Genomic DNA, 17,501 nt, shown 5'->3' on the forward strand with positions numbered 1-17,501 from the left:
GCCCATGTGGTGAGAAAGGAAGCCAGGGTTTGAAACCAAGATGGCCAGGCCCTTCCCCACATCTGCCTCTAGGTTGCTATCATTACATCACGTGCAAGGAAGCAACTAGGCAAGATGAGACCCTTTGACATAGGGAGTGGCAGGCATGGCCTCTGTGAGAGCTCAGCAGGCATTTACTGATGTGGCGTGTGATCTGCGGGAGCCTCTGCCCTCTCCTCTATGCCCAAATACTCCCAGCAGTCTCTCAGGAGTTTGCCATGCCCATGAGAGTGAAGGGTGGTTTTGCTCAAGCCTGTGATAGGCAGCAAGCTCCTTAAACTGTAAACAGTCTTAGGAGTAGGAGGGATATTCACTCACTGTACAGGAACAGTTAATTGGTTAGAAATAAGCAGGCCAGTCCCTGGAGAAATATGGAACAGGGTGAATATTTATAATGGTGCAGATGGGGTGGAACAGAAGGAGAAAGCACAGAAAAATCTCAGAAAGGGAGCCTGGGTTGTGGTGGGTCTTAAAGAGGCAATCTGGGGGGTTTGGGGTGTCCTATAGTTACAGGGCACAAACAAAAAGAAGTTAGAAGCATGCCAAAGAGAACACTCACTGCTTCGCCTTTTGGCCCCAAGGCCAGTCTTAAGTGACTAGGAAGGGGGCAGCCAGGTCAGATGGTGATTAAAGTCATTTGCTCTGAGACATCCTGCTGGGGCTGCATCCCCCTCACACACAAGCAGATGGGTTTTCCTCTTGGCCTGGGGAATTGTTTGCTCTCAGGTGGCATATCTTCATAGGAGTGCTTGGCAAGTGTGGGCAAATGCCATCAAAAATCTCCCAGCCTTGTGAAGATGGTCTCTTACCATTGACAGAGCACTTAGCACCTTGCCAGGTACCATGCTTAATATCTCCAAGACAACCCCATTAGCAGGTTCTATACTATAATCCCCCATTTCCAAATGTGGAAAGGAGGGCACAAAGAAGTCCAACAGCTTCCTCAAAGTCATGATGGAGCTGGGATTCAAACTTGGGTCCTTTTCTGCGAAGTTTTTGATGCTAACCTCTACACACTTTGGTCTGATTACCAGGAACATTATATTATCTTTCCTGTTATGGTGGTGGGTTGACTGCTGGAATCCCAAAACCCAGGTAATGCATGAAAGATAAATAAATTAGCCATTCTTGACCTTTTCAAATACCAAATAAATTTTAACAAGCCTTTATATAAAACTGACTTTTATTACAATTGAAAAAAGAGCAAAGACAATTTGATAAGTGCCTTTAATTACAACATACCTGCTATTTACATGTAACTATACTTTTATATACAGCTTGAATAAGTTTTATTACATGTAAACTATAAGATATTACAAATTAAACTCCAGTCTTTTCTGGATATTCAGAATTGAAATACTACCAGCAGAAACGCACAGAAAACAAATACCCATTTCAGTTCCTCAGGTACCATTACTGGTTGAATGATCAAGATCTGGTCACAGAAGAGAATTAGAAATATGCATCAAAACAAAACTTATTCTTAATGTGACTAACAGTATTGTTATTTAAACCCTAAACATAATTAATAATTGGATCATTAAAAACACAACTTCAATTTATATAGCACCTTTCTTCTGAAGAGCTGAAAGCATTCGTGTTTATCTCTATTATTTCGTTTGTCCCCATAACATCTCTATGAGGTAGGCAATGGTTGGTATCATTATCCCCATTTTGTATATGGAGAAACTGAGGCACAGAGAAGTTAAATCATTTGCTCGAGGTCACACAGTAAAGTCAATGCTGGAACAGGGACCACAGCCCTGTGCTCTTGTCTCCAAAACCAGTGCTTCTCTTTACACTAAATTGTCCCATTTGAGAATTTAATTCAACAACTCAATACACTTTTCCAATAAATTAAAAAATGTACATTTTTTCACCCACAAAAATTTTTGAAATACTGTGAGCAAGATACAAACACTCTGGGATGCATGGTAGACAGATGCTACACTCTTCTAGAAAGTGCTTATGGAAATGTTTATCTTATTTTAATGAGGAGTTTCTTTTCCTAGTTAAAACAAAGTAGATGTCTTTACAAGAAATATATTTGAAAGAATGCTTCTAGTCACCTACCCAATTATAGCTCTAGTAGCCATATTATGTTATCTATAAACCAGGTTTATTCCTGAGTTTAAAAAGAAGAAAATATCTAAATTATAAGTTAAATCTTTGAGATAATTTTTCTCATTTATACACATTTACTCAAGAGACTCAGAGTGGCAGATAGGGAATTGGGCCAACACATTTCCCAGAGAGACATGAGAACTCAGACCCATAGGGGCAGGAAGTCCGAATTTTGCTCTAATCCCTACTCCCTTCACTGCTCTAGAGTCAGCTATATGGTTGATACTCGAAGCAAATAAAAAGATAATGTTTAAAAAGTATCAAGGTCGCAAGCTTACTAGAATGCTCACAAATGTTTGCTGACTTGAACGCAAAGTTCAGGTTTCCTGACGCTTTCCACATTGCTTGTCCTCAAGACGGGAGCATTGCCGCAGGCACGGCCATCTTCCAGGACGTGGGCGGGGCAGTGGTGGGGCAGCACATAGGAATTAAATCCTAGCATGGCTCCAGGAAAAACAAGACAAGTCCTATATTCCAAAAGTAAAGTTAAAAAAAGCAAGCATGCTTAAGGGGTACAAGCATGCTTAAGGGGTAGGTCATGAACACCATATCAGGTTCATTTATGAGTCTTCCATTAAAAATACATAGAGGCTTGTGAAAGGAATGCTGAAAATCCTCAACCCATAGACTCAGGCTTTTAGTCCCAGCCTCTTCTCCTAGAGAAGGGCACTGCTGTCTTTCAGGGAAGCCTTCACTACCTAAATGAGGAGGTGAAGATTAAAAAAAAAATTCTCTTCAAGCTTAAGAAAGGAAAAGGAAACCGTTTGCTTTAAACTCACGGTTTGCAACTTGTTGAGTTAAAAACCAAACCAAACCAAACCAAACCAGGACGTGACAATAAGAAAGTTCTGAACTGTAGGCTCTAGAGAGCGAGTGGTCCTTCTTTTAGCCTTAACTGTGGCCTATTTAGAGTGCCTAACAGGTATACTAGGGGAACTTTAAAAAAACTAAATGTATAAAGAGAATGAGCAGAGAGAACTGTTCTGCTAATTTTGAAAAAAAAGATACACTCTAGAATATCCATTCAAAGAGTTAACTGTGATGACTTACAGCAAAGTTTTACAAAACCAAAATGAAACACCCTGGCTCCTGAAGTATGTAGAAAATGAGAACTTTTAGCAGCTGCACCTCCAATTCACCTATCCTAGGACCTAGAAGGTGCTTGGTTTCTCACCCCAAAGTCAGGCAGTTTGCTATAAATGGCCAAGTTATTCTCCATATCTGGTAGCTCTACCTTTGCATGTGAAGCACTCACAGTTTTCTTAGGACCTGGGGGATCAGCGCAAACTGGCTGTAACTTGACATCATCCTTAGGCACTGTTTCCTGGGGGAGAGGGTGCAATGGCCTCACGGCGAAAACATTTTACACTCAATTTGCTTTAAAAATGTTTTCTTTCTTTCTTTTTCCTTTTTTTTTTTTTGAGATGGAGTCTCGCTCTGTCACCCAGGCTGGAGTGCAGTGTTGCGATCTCAGCTCACTGCAACCTCTGCCTCCCAGGTTCAAGTGATTCTCCTGCCTCAGCCTCCCGAGTAGCTGGGACTACAGGCACATGCCACCACGCCTGGCTAATTTTTTTGCATTTTTAGTAGAGACAGGGTTTCATCATGTTGGCCAGGCAGGTCTCAAACTCCTGACCTCAACTGATCTGCCTGTCTCAGCCTCCCAAAGTGCTGGGATTACAGGCATGAGCCACTGCACCCGGCCTAAAAATTATTCCTTCTTATAAAAAGGATTTCTTCCCCTTCACAACACTCAGCTTCCTTTTTGTTTCCTGGTAACTATGGGTCTGGTGTTGTCATAAGAATCTACCTTCCACATGCTGGACAGTGGGGGCTGCCGCTTGAGGAGACCCAGGCCAGATACAGAGCACTGCGGGGAACACTAAGCTTCCTTGGTTAGAGCATGACACTAACATTTCTGCCTCTGTGACTTTGATTCCACCACATAATTTTTTAAAAGTTCTTTTCCATGGCCCCTTAGTGTCAACCATTCTTCTGAAAGAAGTGAGCAACAGTGTACATGTTTTGGCAAAAGTCATGACAAATAGCACCAGCATCTGCCGCCCTAGGTGGACCTGTGGCCTCACTTTGGCAGCCTGTGAGTTGGGCAGAGCTGTGGTGAGGCACAGTTCCATGCTGGCTGGCAGGGTCTGTGATACGGCAGCACTGTGATTGGTACCGGAAAGACAATAATGACACATCCTGTCAATAGTAGACACAGAAGGCTGAGTGGGGAAGAGACCCAGGGATATTGCTACGCAAAGCGGTAGGCCAGCTAAGTACCTGGAGACAAACTGAGGTGGGAGGAAATAGTGACTTCATGGCCTCATTCTTTAGACTTACTCCTTAAAAGGACTAGATCCGGGGAGGGAAAAGTAATCACAAAATGTTCAAGCTAATAAGAGATACTTTTGGACTTAAAACTAAAGTTTAAAAATTCCCAGTACTGAAAACAACTTTCTCACTCTTTTGTGAAGTGGACAATTTGACCATTACAAAGACCTTTTGAAGCAATGAATGAAAATGCTACTAAGTGTCATGAATTATCTTTTTATATTTTTGAGTAACGGGAGTACTTTAATACTGATTGGGCCCATGTAATAGACAATATGTCACTTTTGGTGTAACTACTTTTATGAGGAAAAAACATATTAACAATGAAATGCCAATTCCTATTTATGACAGACCTTGTTTGTTTAGCTATATTTCAAGTTTCCCCAGAAAATATGAGGCATGTTAATAAAACACAATTATTTAAAAGGGAACAACATTAAAACATTTTACTGCTGCCAGTGTAACATACAGACATCTGAGAAATGACAATTATCAACCTTTGTAATACAAGATTATGCAAGGTGATATGAGGCAACCCAAGGACAGCACATTTTAAAAAATACCCACAGTATCTAACTGGCAAGCCAAAAAAACTTCCTGTATTAAGAGAAATGATTACTGAATTGAATGCTTTTTAAAAAATGTCTTTTAAACAAAAATTCTATTTCACTTTTCATGTTACATTAAGAATTTGGAATCTTATTTTTCAGTGAAGTCAAAGAAGAACTTGAAAAAAGTAATGACATACTTCACAAATAGAAGAGACCGGATGTAAACACAGACCTAAAAACGAGCAGTAGGATAAAAAAGCCATGAATGTTTGTTCTCTTCTGGACCATGATTTTAAATTTTAATTTGGTAATTCAGATCAAGATTCTAATTTATCATGGTTTCTGGACTGATCTCTTTAAGTTAAACACTTTCAGTCTAAGTGTGTTCAACTTGCCTAAAGCTACTGTCAGGAAAAATGTATTTAAGAAAAGATACAACACAGGGCAAGAAGATACTACTGTAGAATAAGGAATTTAGATTTTACTGCAAATAAAGCCATATTTAATATTATAGACACATGTTTCTATTTTCACATCAGTCACTTATTAACACCAAACATTATACTTCAACTTTTTCCCATTACACAGTACAATAAGCCTGTCAAGATTTCCAGGAAGTAACCATCAGTACCTACTGTGCTTCCAGCAGCCAAAGCTAAGCTGGCTGGGTATCAGAAATCAACACCTTCAGGAGAATGGCATCACAAGATTGCATGGACTTATATTAACTATTACAAGGAGCACTGGAAGAAAACGTCATTTGCTCATTTACAAAATCCTAATTGAACTAAAGCTCTGTAATTATAGCCACGGTATCAGACCAGCTTTTTTGCACATCCTATCACATCGCTCCTGCTGATGTTTTACACTGCCTATAAAGCCTCATAATTTTAAAAGGGAATGAAATAGAATGCCACGGGTGACTGACCTCTGCTCCTGCTACTTGGGAGTCATGTTGCCTTGGCTTCATCCTGGCTCAAGGTTACTAGTCGCTTGCTGCTTTAGGCCAAATCTTTTATCTCTTTACATTTCCTCCTCTCAGGCTGAGTCAGAAGTAAGTCACATGTATAACAGAACTGTCTTAAAATATCACTGTTTTTCAGCCAAGAGAATTATGGATGCAATTTAAAGTCTAAATATATTAATTGGAAAAATTAAATTAGACAACTCAAAGTTTTCCTGTAATTATCAAATGAAACTGATTGAAAAACTTGTTCCTTCTAATTCTGTTTTTCCAACAAAATTTCATCACACTAGCAGGATAAACATTCAAAATACATAATAGAACATACCCTAATTAAGCACCAGAGTTGTGTCAGAGCCAAGTATATACACACACACGTATATGTATGTGTATATGTGTGTGTGTCTGTAGTTTATTACTGGTTAAGTAAATGCTCTAATTAGCAAAAATCATGAGAAATATATATAGTGACATAATGTGGTTACATTTTAGTTCTCTGTGTTAACTACTTACTGTTAATTTAGTACTCAATTAGAATTAACTCTGGGATTTTGAGGGCAGATAAATCAGTAATTAGCCTTTTCCCCACAAAGAATAGTGGTAGCTTCAAAAGCTTCAACAGACCTAATGATGTAATTTGTTCAGGACAGAAAAAAAAATATGTAGCTAACATTCTTGCAAGAATTACTTTCTTATAGAATTTAAGATTTCCTCAAATATTTTCTTTTCTATATAGCATTTTGCTCTTGTGTAGTTATCTGCCTAGGATACAGACAGGATATTGAGACTATTTCAGAAAGTAGACACACTAAAAACATTTGATAAATTAAAAAAATTTTGCATAAAACAAAATATGTGTTTATAGTCTTGCTGACTATACTTAAGAAATACCAAAAGTAGCATACAAAATGCTTCTAAACTTTCAAAATATCTGAATAAAAACAAAGATCCTAATTTTAACTGAGATAGATTTATAATTCTTACTTACAAGATAAAAAAAGTCCTAAAATTTATTTTTAAATTTCACATAACCTGCTATAATTGGCTGTAGAAAATGGATGTCAAAATAGAATTTTAAATATACAAATTGTTTTTGATAACTACCTTTCGTATATTTTATTTAAACTGTAGCATTAGCTCAAGATGAAACTTTTTAAAAGAAGCCATAGGCTTTTGTTGAACTCAAAGATTCAAGCCCAGATTCTGAACAAAGTAATTTTTGAAATTTATGAAAAACTATACTATACAGTCAAAACAGTGATAGTGCCTCAGTAAATATACTTCAGTAAAATATCCAGTGCTCCAAAGAGCTGAGCTGTCTTTCTAAGGTTCACTCTGCTTCTCTCCTCCAGCCCTCATGGCCTGTGCTACCGTCTATTCTTTTAGCATTTATGCTGGAGGGCCTTACAGTTCCTTTGAAAGTACACTGAAAATACTTTATATCACAGCTTATTTTAACCACTGGTTCTCAAATTAAAAGGTATATTTCAGTGCATATTTCATGGCCACATTGCAGAACTAGTATTTGAAAACTTCTGGGGGATATTTTGGTAACAAAATTGCAAAATTACATGATTATTTGTGAGCTTTCTATAAAAAGTTTTTTTATTTTTTATTTTTATTTTTTTTACTTTAGAGATCATACCTACTTCCCTGCCTTTTTGATAAGTAAGGCATGAAATGAAACACAAGTTTTGAGCTGTATGGTGCCTATAAAGGATGTCACTACAGGATGCACAATGTTAGGTGTGTAAGATGACATGGCTGTTACCATGTACTAAAGAACCCCATCATGTGAGAGGCTGCTGAGTCCAAGTCTTTAACACAAAGCAGTGAAAATCACCAGGCAAAGCAGTGCTTATGAGAGACTGGAATTCAGAGAAATGCAAGGTGCAAACTTCTCTCTAATCCAAGGGTATTCTGCTATGATCTTCTAATCAATGATGATTGTGTTTATGCTCATGACATCTTCATGGGAGAGACCAGGCTGATTGCAAAATAATCACAACAACCAACATAGCTCACTTCGCAATGTCAGAAATGCAATGTAGAGCAGTCACAAAGTCAAACCATGAATACAGGGATGGAAAAACATTCCAGTGAGCTGGTCTCTACAATTTTTAACACACTTCATCCTCCCAATTATATTCTTTGCCCATAAAGAAGAAAAACAGCAAGATTATTAAATCCAAAAAGTCACAGATGTCACAATGGGATGAAATAATTTCCTCATTTTTTTTTCTTTATCAATATAGGAAAAGCTGTCTTTCCATAGCTCATACTCATAATAGCACTTCAACTAGGCTCCTTTGAAAATGAAAAGTGAACAAGTTTCCTAATGCCGGCCTTATAAGATCTAAAGAGATGATTAAATTCAAACCAGGCTGAGCTCTTAATCTGAGCTATTTCAGCCACTGATGTTTGTAAAATATAGGAAGAAGATTCCAATAGGCAATTTGCATTGGCAAGCACTGGACTACAGAATTCATCACTGTTTTCTGAAAAAATGTAATTAAACTTTAATTGAATTATGACACTTTTATGAGGTTTATAATTCACAGCCACCTCTCATCATATTTTGTTCTTCTTTCCATTTTTACTCTTTCAAATATTTCAATATTGCCCACCGTAAACCAATGAAAATGAATAATTATTTATGTACTTTCCATTTATTTCTCTAGCGGTCTAGGTAATTTGGATCAGGAGCTCCAAGTACCATTTAAAAAGGTGAGTCTTTAAAACCCATCAGTGTTTTAAACACTTGATTAGGAAAAAGATAACAGCTCCTTGTAATGATCTAGCTTATGTGCTTTATGATATCTTTTCCAAAGGAGAGTATAAATCATTGTACATAAAATCAAAACAGTTAATATACATTTTTTTCTGGCACTTTTGAGAAATTAGGCATTGAACATAAAACATCTTATAAACTTACATAACAAAAATAAATGTTTACATTTTAATCTTAGATTACCTTAGGGTAGCAGTTAACTTATGAGATGCCACACTGTTGGTGTGGGCAGTGGAGACCATCGGAAATACACATTCACGTGCACAGCCCTTCGGAGATGGACGCATGGCTGCCATCCAAATATGTGGTCTGTGTCCCAACATAAAGATTAAGGCTCTCTGTTTTGAAGGAATGAGTTCTGGGCTTAAACAAGTATAGAAGTACCACAATACTCATGGAAAATACTGAAAAGGCTCGGACGAGTTTTCAAACACTGGGGGAAACACGTTTTTGACTAGAAAAATAAAATAAAGCATCTAAAACTGACTTCAAGTACTTTGGGGAGAGGCTGCTGATATAGAGTGCCAAAATAAAAAGGAACAAAGATGGAAGAGACTCCAGGGACGTCCCTCCCCAGTCCCTTCAGCTGCAGGGTCCAGATCCCCAGGTGCCGACGCGCAGCTCTTTGGGGAGGACTGGCGACCTGGGCAGAAAGCAGCAGCCATGGTTTGTCGCCATCCTAAAACACCTACATTGAAGGCAAAGGCCAAGCTTCGTGTGAAAATTTCCTTGGAATGAACCACAGGAATCTGGACATTTCAAGGGGGAAAAAGCCTTAAAGTCAATAGCAGACAGAGAAAAGGAAAGAGGGGAAGAAAAACCTGGTCCTTCCGAATGGCAGTAGTTCAGGCTGGGGGTGTTGCGGTCCTTGGTGAGTGCAGTTTTTCCATACAGCTTGGCCTTCCTCACTAATGAGATGAGACCACTGACAGCTGGGGTCTTTTGCGGGCGGTGAGGGTGCGGGAGGGAGATGTGCTTGGGTGTGCCTGTCCATCTGGCAGCCAGGGGCACACTCAGGTGCAGCCTAGTCCGTACCTCTCTGTCTCAGAAACTGAACAACTGGGAGAACAGTCAGGGCCTCTCCAACCATCTTCAGGTGACTAAAGCAGCATATGAAGTATAGGTTTGTGTCACTTCTTCTCTTCCATGGAGGAAACGTCCCCAGAGACTGATCACAGGCTACCCAGGGTTGTCCTCTGGGTTGCTAGAGCCTGGTAATATCTCTGCCTTGCTGCAAGTCACTAATGCTCTCGTAGTCGTTCTCCTTCGGGACGAGACCGCGGTGGCCATTGGTCCCCAGGGTGGCCTTTTCTTCCTCTCTGTGGAGAGTCTGTATCGCTTCATAATCAGGCTCTGGCTCCTCGCCGGGCCTCCCTGCTGGTGGAAGTGTGCTGTTTGGAGTTTTTTCGAAGTCTTTAACAGTAGCATAGAGATCATTACAGGAGGAGGGTGACCTCTGTGGGTCCTCTTGAATGGAGGTGTAGGTGGACTCTGGCACTGTAAGCGACTGTCCTGATTTATTCACTAACTGTCCAGGTTTATTCACTGATGAGTACATAGCAGAGATCTAGGAAACAAAGGAAGAGTTTAATCAACTTCCAGCTGTGACTTCCCCCTCCCTCTTTTTAGTGACAAGCCACATACTGAGCACTCCTGGGCTTCTGTGTGTGTGTGCTCCTTAAAGATTTGTTCTTTCTTATCTGTACTAATTATGGAGCACATTACTAGAGAATAATTACACACATTATCTTCAACGGTGTTAACGAGATCAGTCATATTCCCTCAATTCCATGAAAACCCAGTTCTCTTGGGTCTGCGGAGGAATTTGAGGAGAGGTGGGGTGGAAAGCTCCCGAAGCTCCCGGAAACCTGACCACAGCATTGTGTTTTATTTCATTTCTATATCAGAATGATATTTTGCCTGAAAAAGGGCTCCACTGCTTTACAAAAAAGGACAGAAAACACATAGTAGACTAGTGATTCTCAAAGTGTGGGCTGTAACCAGCAGCAGCAGGATCTGGGAATTTGTCAGAAAGGCAAGTTCTCAGGCCTCACCCCAGAACCACCAAATCAGAACCTCAGGGCTGGGGCCCAGCAATCGGTGCTGATTCTGATGGCCAGTAAAGTGTGAGAACCACTGAATTAGACTACTCCATGCTTCCTGCATCACAGTGGTCTCCAACATGCATTGCTGGATTCTCTTTGGTGGTACACATATATCTGAAAGGGTATTCCTGTCCATTATTTTTTGACTTAGTTGTGTATTACTGGTTAAACAGACACTGACAGACCAGGTCTAGTTTTATTCAGTGGGAAAACTCATTCTGGCTTGCATTCAGCCAAGTCAGAAATAACAACTTATGGGATACTGTTTCCTATGGTAAGAGCCAGTGGCTCTCCAAGCACACCCTCACAGTCCTCACAGTCTCACTAATAAATCCTTTATCACCTCCGATATCAACAGGGATTTCATTCATTGTGAAGATTAAATGTACTGATTAGGAGACTTTTGGGGAGTATTATTTTATTGTGAAAAATCATGGTTGGAAATAAGTAAAAATACCCTTCATTACCTGTGTTTATTTTTATCACAGTGATTTGATTCATTCAAATACCCAGGAAATACATGAACACGCTTCCTCACAGAGGCCTGGCTTCCCAAGGGCTGAGGGACATTTTCCTGCTTTCCCTTTTCTCACATACTGTGGGTGAAGTTTCCAGCTGGCCTCAAAAGCTTCTTAAGACAGGCCTGCCACATGCTAACTGGTCATTTGCATGAGAACTTTACATTACAGGCTGGTGGCTGGTTCAGTTTGGTGAGGCCTTGACAATCCCAAGGGTTTACAGTTCAGAAAAACAGTCTTTGGAAAACTCTTGCCATGTTGATCTGACTATCCTAATGAATATGAAATTATTAACATTCTCACCTTAGAGGTTTTCATGAAAAAACTGCTCTCAAAATAGAATAATTATAATTTCTTTGAATTTAGGGAGAACAAAAAAAATTCACTGCTGTTTATACTGAAGTGCAAACACAGAATTTATTATCTAAATGGTGGTCTAAGCCAACAATTACATATGGGCAGATGATAAAAGGGTAAATAATGGATGACAGTGGCGAGGGGAGAGGCATACCAGTTTATTCATCACCTGGTAACATCGAGGAGGACAAACGTACCCTGACTTAGACTGGAACAGTGAGAGTCAGCCCCTCACCACCGTTTGCTTCTCTCCTCAGCTTTCTTCCCCATGGTCCCTGCCATTAATGCCCCTCACTCTTTGTAAGAGTACTTGGTCTTCTTGGTCTTTGTCCTCATTCGTTAACTTGCAATTTAATATTGACTCTGGGAATGAACCTAGTGTGAGGAGGGTCTCACTGTGCATTTCAACTTTTATAAAAGCTTCTTGAGTCTTCTAATATTCCTTTTGACTGTTTTCTATGACTATTATGACTATTATTTTTATTTTGTATACAGGTTTCTCTTCTAGCCCCCTTGCTATTTAGCTTCTCAATTTTTCTCTTTAAAACTTTCATCATTATTCCTCAGTCTAAATTGTTGCTATATTCTCATAAGTTACTCTCTTCCTTTTCCCCATTTCTCTTCTTTTTCTAATCAATCCTTTCCACAACACTCTGTTAAATTGGGATAACAGAACTTAAAGCTCAGATCTCAGCTTCAGTCTGGACTGCTTAACATTAAATTACATAAATACAAAAAAACCCTTTTATATTTATTTTTCCTCTTTGTCCTAAAATGAATGTCTGTGAGTCATAGTTATGTCATGTTAAAAATTCATCAGTTTAACTAGGTCCTGTTTCAATTGTAAGATAAGAAGCAATTTACAATTTTACATAGCCTGTAATTTCCAGAACTCCTATATATTTTATCTTCTTGTCCCAAATGGGATCACTTTGGCTGCAGAGTAGAAAACAGAGTGGAGGGAGGCCAAGGAGCTGCCAGGGACCAGCAGGAGGGGACTGCTCTGGCCTAGGGAGGGGCGGCCGCAGTGGGCTTGAGGAAGGTGGGTACACAAGGAAAACAGTTTGGAGGTGCAACTGATGGGTCTTGGCAATTGACTGTGTTGGAGGACAGTGAGGAAAAGGGAAGTATCAAGATGACCCCTAGGTTTTGGTCTGTGCAACCAGACAGACAGATGGCTGGTCCATTCTGGAGGTAGAAACATGGAAGAGGGTGGGCAATATCACCTAGGGAAAGCACTTCTGCTCCTTAAACATTCAATGTGGGAGTCTATCTCCATATTCTAATGTTTTACTCAGAGTCCTATAGGAAGTGATGTACCTGCATATGTACTTTGCTCTTGTACGTGTACACAATTTGCTCTGCTAGGAATTCCAGATAGAAGTTATATGCAGTTAGATCAAAAGGTATTTAGCTCTCTGAGCATAGCTCGACATTTTATATATATATATGTGTGTGTGTGTATACACATATATATATTTCATATGTATATATGTATATATAATACTGGCTTTAACTATTTTAATCTTTCATTGAAAATCTAACCCGTGAATTTGGCACCCTGGTGCTTGGGAATATGCGATTTGCTCTTGTTGGCTGCTATGTCTGACCCTTGCTCCAGCCTGGAACTGTACTTACTGAAGTTAATCTGCTCTCAGCATCCACATTTCCACACGGAGACCTCCTCTTTCTGTCTCCCAGGAGGGAGCAAATTCCCTACATCCACCTGTTCTAATTTCCTGAATTTTCCAACCCATGATTCATTTCCTTCTGATGTGGTCTTCCTGACTGCTGACTGCTCCCATGCTGGAATGTTTTTCTTCTACTCTTCTCCCCTGCCCTCTCTATTTTTCCTGACCCTGCTTTCCTGCTCAGTTTCTTTTCCTAAGCTGACTGCTTGTCCTGTCATCCTTCTTGTCTGGTCTGCCCGTCAGTCTCTCTGAGCCATTATAAAACCAACATCCCAAGTCTTGATCTCAAACATAGGCATAGGAGAATATTTCAGCTCTTTCAAAGGTAACATTACAGTGCATGTATTCAAGGGGAGAAGCTCTATTCTTTAATACAGGAGTTTTCTCTTTTTAAAAAGAAACAAAACTTACCTCTTCTTCCGTGAGAGTGGGGTCTTCTTCCCGAGACTTGTATGACAATGAGCTAAATCTCTGTCAGAACAAACACAAGCCAAGGAAAGTAGTTTGATGTTAACAATCTAACCTTTCTTTTGCACATGTTTCCTCATATCTGTCTAGAAATGTTTTCAAATGATTTTTATGGAACCAGGAAGAAATTATAGGAAGAGAAACAAACACTTATGCAATCTATTACATGTACGATGTTCAGGGATATCTAGTAGTATTATTCTTAGAGAAATTTCCCCTAATTTTGTATTTGAATCTGTAGGTACAAAGAAGCCAAAAGAATTATTTAGACTACTGTTCGAATTCCTAATTGTCACTGAAGCATCGGTCATCCATGGAGGATTAATACTTAAAAACATGCTGTTTCTTTATCAAATGCCTGAATTTTATATTCTACAGTTTGCTGGTGTTATCAGAAAGATCCTTAAGTCATTTGGAAACTTCAAAGCTAATGGAGAAAATGACTCACATTTTGTGTTTTGCCTCCTGCCTGATTTCTCAATGATTTTGGCTCTTGGTTTACTGATTCTCTAACACATCCCTTGTCTTAATTTTTGGTGACCTCAACAAACATGTATCCTAAATCCTGCCTTTCAGTTCCTTGACTTCCCCTGCTCCCACTGATCTTGTGCTCTGTGTCCCCTCTCCATGTCCACCCCTGACCTCAGCACCCTCATGGTTGCACCCGGGCCTTTCTAAACCACAGCCTCTCCACCAGCCCAGCTCCTTGCAACCCCTTTCAGACCAGTGCTCGTGGTCAAAGCTCACTCCTTCTGTAACCCAGTTCCAATGCTCCTTCAACACCATTGGGACCCATTCATGCTTTCAACGTCTGCCCTTCTCCTTGGTGTCCTGTACTGCTTTACTAAGCTTAAGCTCCGTAGTCAACTGCCAATCATATGTGAACTCAACCCTCTAGTGAGTCCTTAAAGCAGCTCCGTATCATCTGATGCTTCCCCAATACACCCAGTCTCTGCTCAACTCACAGTCTACTTTGCAGCTTCTCCTCTTCTCCCTAGACTTCCAACACCTCCTCACCTGTCTTCACTCTGAGCAGATGATCTTGCTTCCTAGTTGGCTAAGAAAACTGAAGGAATCAGAAGAAATTTGTATGAACTCTTACCTCCACCCTCAGCCTCTGCATTAATCTATTTTCTTTCCTCCCTGTCAAATGGATTTTCCATGTTCTGCCTTCAGGCGATCCCCTCTTTCCTACACACTAGACCCTATCCCCACATACCTATGTGTGAGTACAGAGCCAGGAATTCTCCCAGTGTAGGATCATTCCCAGCCACATGCAAACATGCTATTGTTTCTCTCATTCTAAAAACAAAACAAACCCAGTCCTCTGAAATTCTACCTACTCATTATCTCACTTCCTTTTTTTTTTTTGACAGTGTCTCACTCTGTCATCCAGGTTGGGATGCAGTGGCGTGATCTTGGCTCACTGCAGCCTTGACCTCCCAGGCTCAAGCCATTCTCCTACTGCAGCCTCCCAAGTAGCTGGGACTACAAGTGCACACCACCATGCCCAGTGAATTTTTGTATTTTTTGTAGAGATGGGGTTCTGCTACATTGCCCAGGCTGGTCTCAAACACCTGGTTTCAAGTGATCCACCCACCTCGGCCTCCCAAAGTGTTAAGATTACAGGCATGAGTCACTGCGCCCAGCCTGTCTCACTTTTTTATAGCAAAATCTTTTAAAGAGTTGTCTAAAAAGTCAACCAAACCATTCTTCTCTTCCTATTCTCTTTCTAATCCATTTCAGTCACGTTTCTGCCTCTACCATTCCACAGAGACTGCTCTTGTCAAGGGCACCAATGAGACTCATCTTCCCTGACCTACTCGCTGCACTCGGCAGAGAGGCCCGCCACTCCTTCCTCCCTGGACATGTTCTTCACTGGCTTCCAGGACTCCACAACTTTCCTGTTTTTGTTTCCTACTTTGGTCTCTTCTACTGGTTCCTTTTCCAGATCTCTATTCTTGGAGCTCTGCCAGCCTCTATTTACACTCACCTATCCTGTGACCTCATCCAATCTCATGACTTTTAAAACCACATTCTGTGGATGACTCCCACATCAGCAAATCCAGCCCCGGCCTTTCCTCTTTACCCGGCTCATCAATCCAGCTACCATCTGATAAGCTCTACTTGGAAGTCCAATCAGTATCTCAAGCTAAACATATCCAGTCCTGAATGCTGGATCTCCGCCTCAACCTGCTCTGCCTATATCTTCTTCCCTGCGTGTTGGGCCCAGCCTCATACTCATCACTCTCTCTTCTTTATCTTACTACGCTTAGGATCCATCAGCAAATCTCTTGGTTCTGGCTTAGCTTTTCTCATCACCTCTGCTGCCTCTGCCCTGATTCAGGCCACTGCCATTTCTAATCTGGTTTATTAGAGTCGCCACCCAATTGGTCTCCTCACTTCTACCCTTTATAGTCTATTTCAAAACTGGAGTCAGAGGGATCCTTTTTTGAAAGGATGGGTTGTGCCATTCTGCTGCTCGTGACTCTAGTGACATTATTAGTGTTCAGACTATAAGCCAAGGCCATCCAGGATCGAGCTCTGGTTCTCTTTCTCCTCACTGCTGTCCTTGTTCTTCCCTCTCCAGCCACAGCAGTCCCCTCCTCTCCCTTAAAAAGCCAGCTGCAAGCTCTAACCTCAGGGGCCTCACACTGGGCATCCCCTCTGCTTCATGTGCTCTTTCCACAAAAGCACAAACCTCACTCCCTTAGCTCCTTTACCTCAAATGTCACCTTCATAGCTGGGCAGACCCTGACCACTCTATCCAAAACTGTACTCCCCACCTGTTTTCTCAGTCCCCCTTGTTCAGTTCTCTTTTTTTCTCTTACAAACTTTAAACTTTATGTCTGTCTCTTCCCACTAAGATGTGAGTTCCACAGGGCAGGGATTTTGTTCACGTACACGTTTTGTTTCCAGCACATAGAAGACTGTGGCACACAGCAGTGCTCATTAAGATCTTTTGTTAAATAAATGAATATTAAATACTTCAAATTCTCAGTTCACTTAAAATCAGGGTTGTTTATATAAAGATGATGGATTACTCATTTTTACTATATTGTGGAAGGATAATTTCATTTCCAGATGAGTATTTCCAGTTTTTAATGTGAAATCTGGAGAACCGTTTACTAGCGATGGTTAGACAACTCATCCTCTTATCTTTCCAATGCTCGTAAGCAAAAAGCTTTATCTGGTTTAGGCGTTATGAACTTTACATCAGGTTTATGGTCTTTGGTTCTATGAAGGGCAAAAAATTGGACTGCATTTTTGCATTTTATGAACATGTTCATAAACCCTTCTATTGGTGCTGTCAACAGCTGATTTCATGGATAATACGAAAGGTTGAAATGCATTCAGAGAACAGCACAAAGAATGACTTTCTTGGTCTAATTTGGACTGAGTGAGGGGTCGCCTCTGGCCATGAACTACAGAAGGTTTTCAAGGCTACTAGTGACTGGCTAACCTGCTACTTGTCCTTCCTACTAAAATCTGAATAGAAGAGAGAACCTTGCTCTTTTTCTATGTAGAACACAGAAATTAGTTATTAGTTGCCTGAAGC

At 40.4% G+C, this 17,501-nt stretch overlaps 1 protein-coding gene across 1 annotated transcript in view; it reads right to left on the reverse strand.

The window, feature by feature from the left end:
* Positions 1-1,204: 1,204 nt before the first annotated feature.
* Positions 1,205-17,501, reverse strand: part of PAG1 (phosphoprotein membrane anchor with glycosphingolipid microdomains 1) — a 141,171-nt gene continuing 124,874 nt past the window's right edge. The window contains exons 8-9 of the mRNA XM_025394579.1: positions 13,886-13,945; positions 1,205-10,370 (exon numbers count right to left, since the gene is read on the reverse strand). Of these exons, the coding sequence (XP_025250364.1) occupies positions 10,008-10,370; positions 13,886-13,945 (423 nt within the window). The 3' untranslated portion in view covers positions 1,205-10,007. The remainder of the gene's footprint in view (positions 10,371-13,885; positions 13,946-17,501) is intronic.

Source organism: Theropithecus gelada, chromosome 8, assembly GCF_003255815.1.
Source record: "Theropithecus gelada isolate Dixy chromosome 8, Tgel_1.0, whole genome shotgun sequence".
NCBI classification, from domain to species: Eukaryota; Metazoa; Chordata; class Mammalia; order Primates; family Cercopithecidae; genus Theropithecus; species Theropithecus gelada.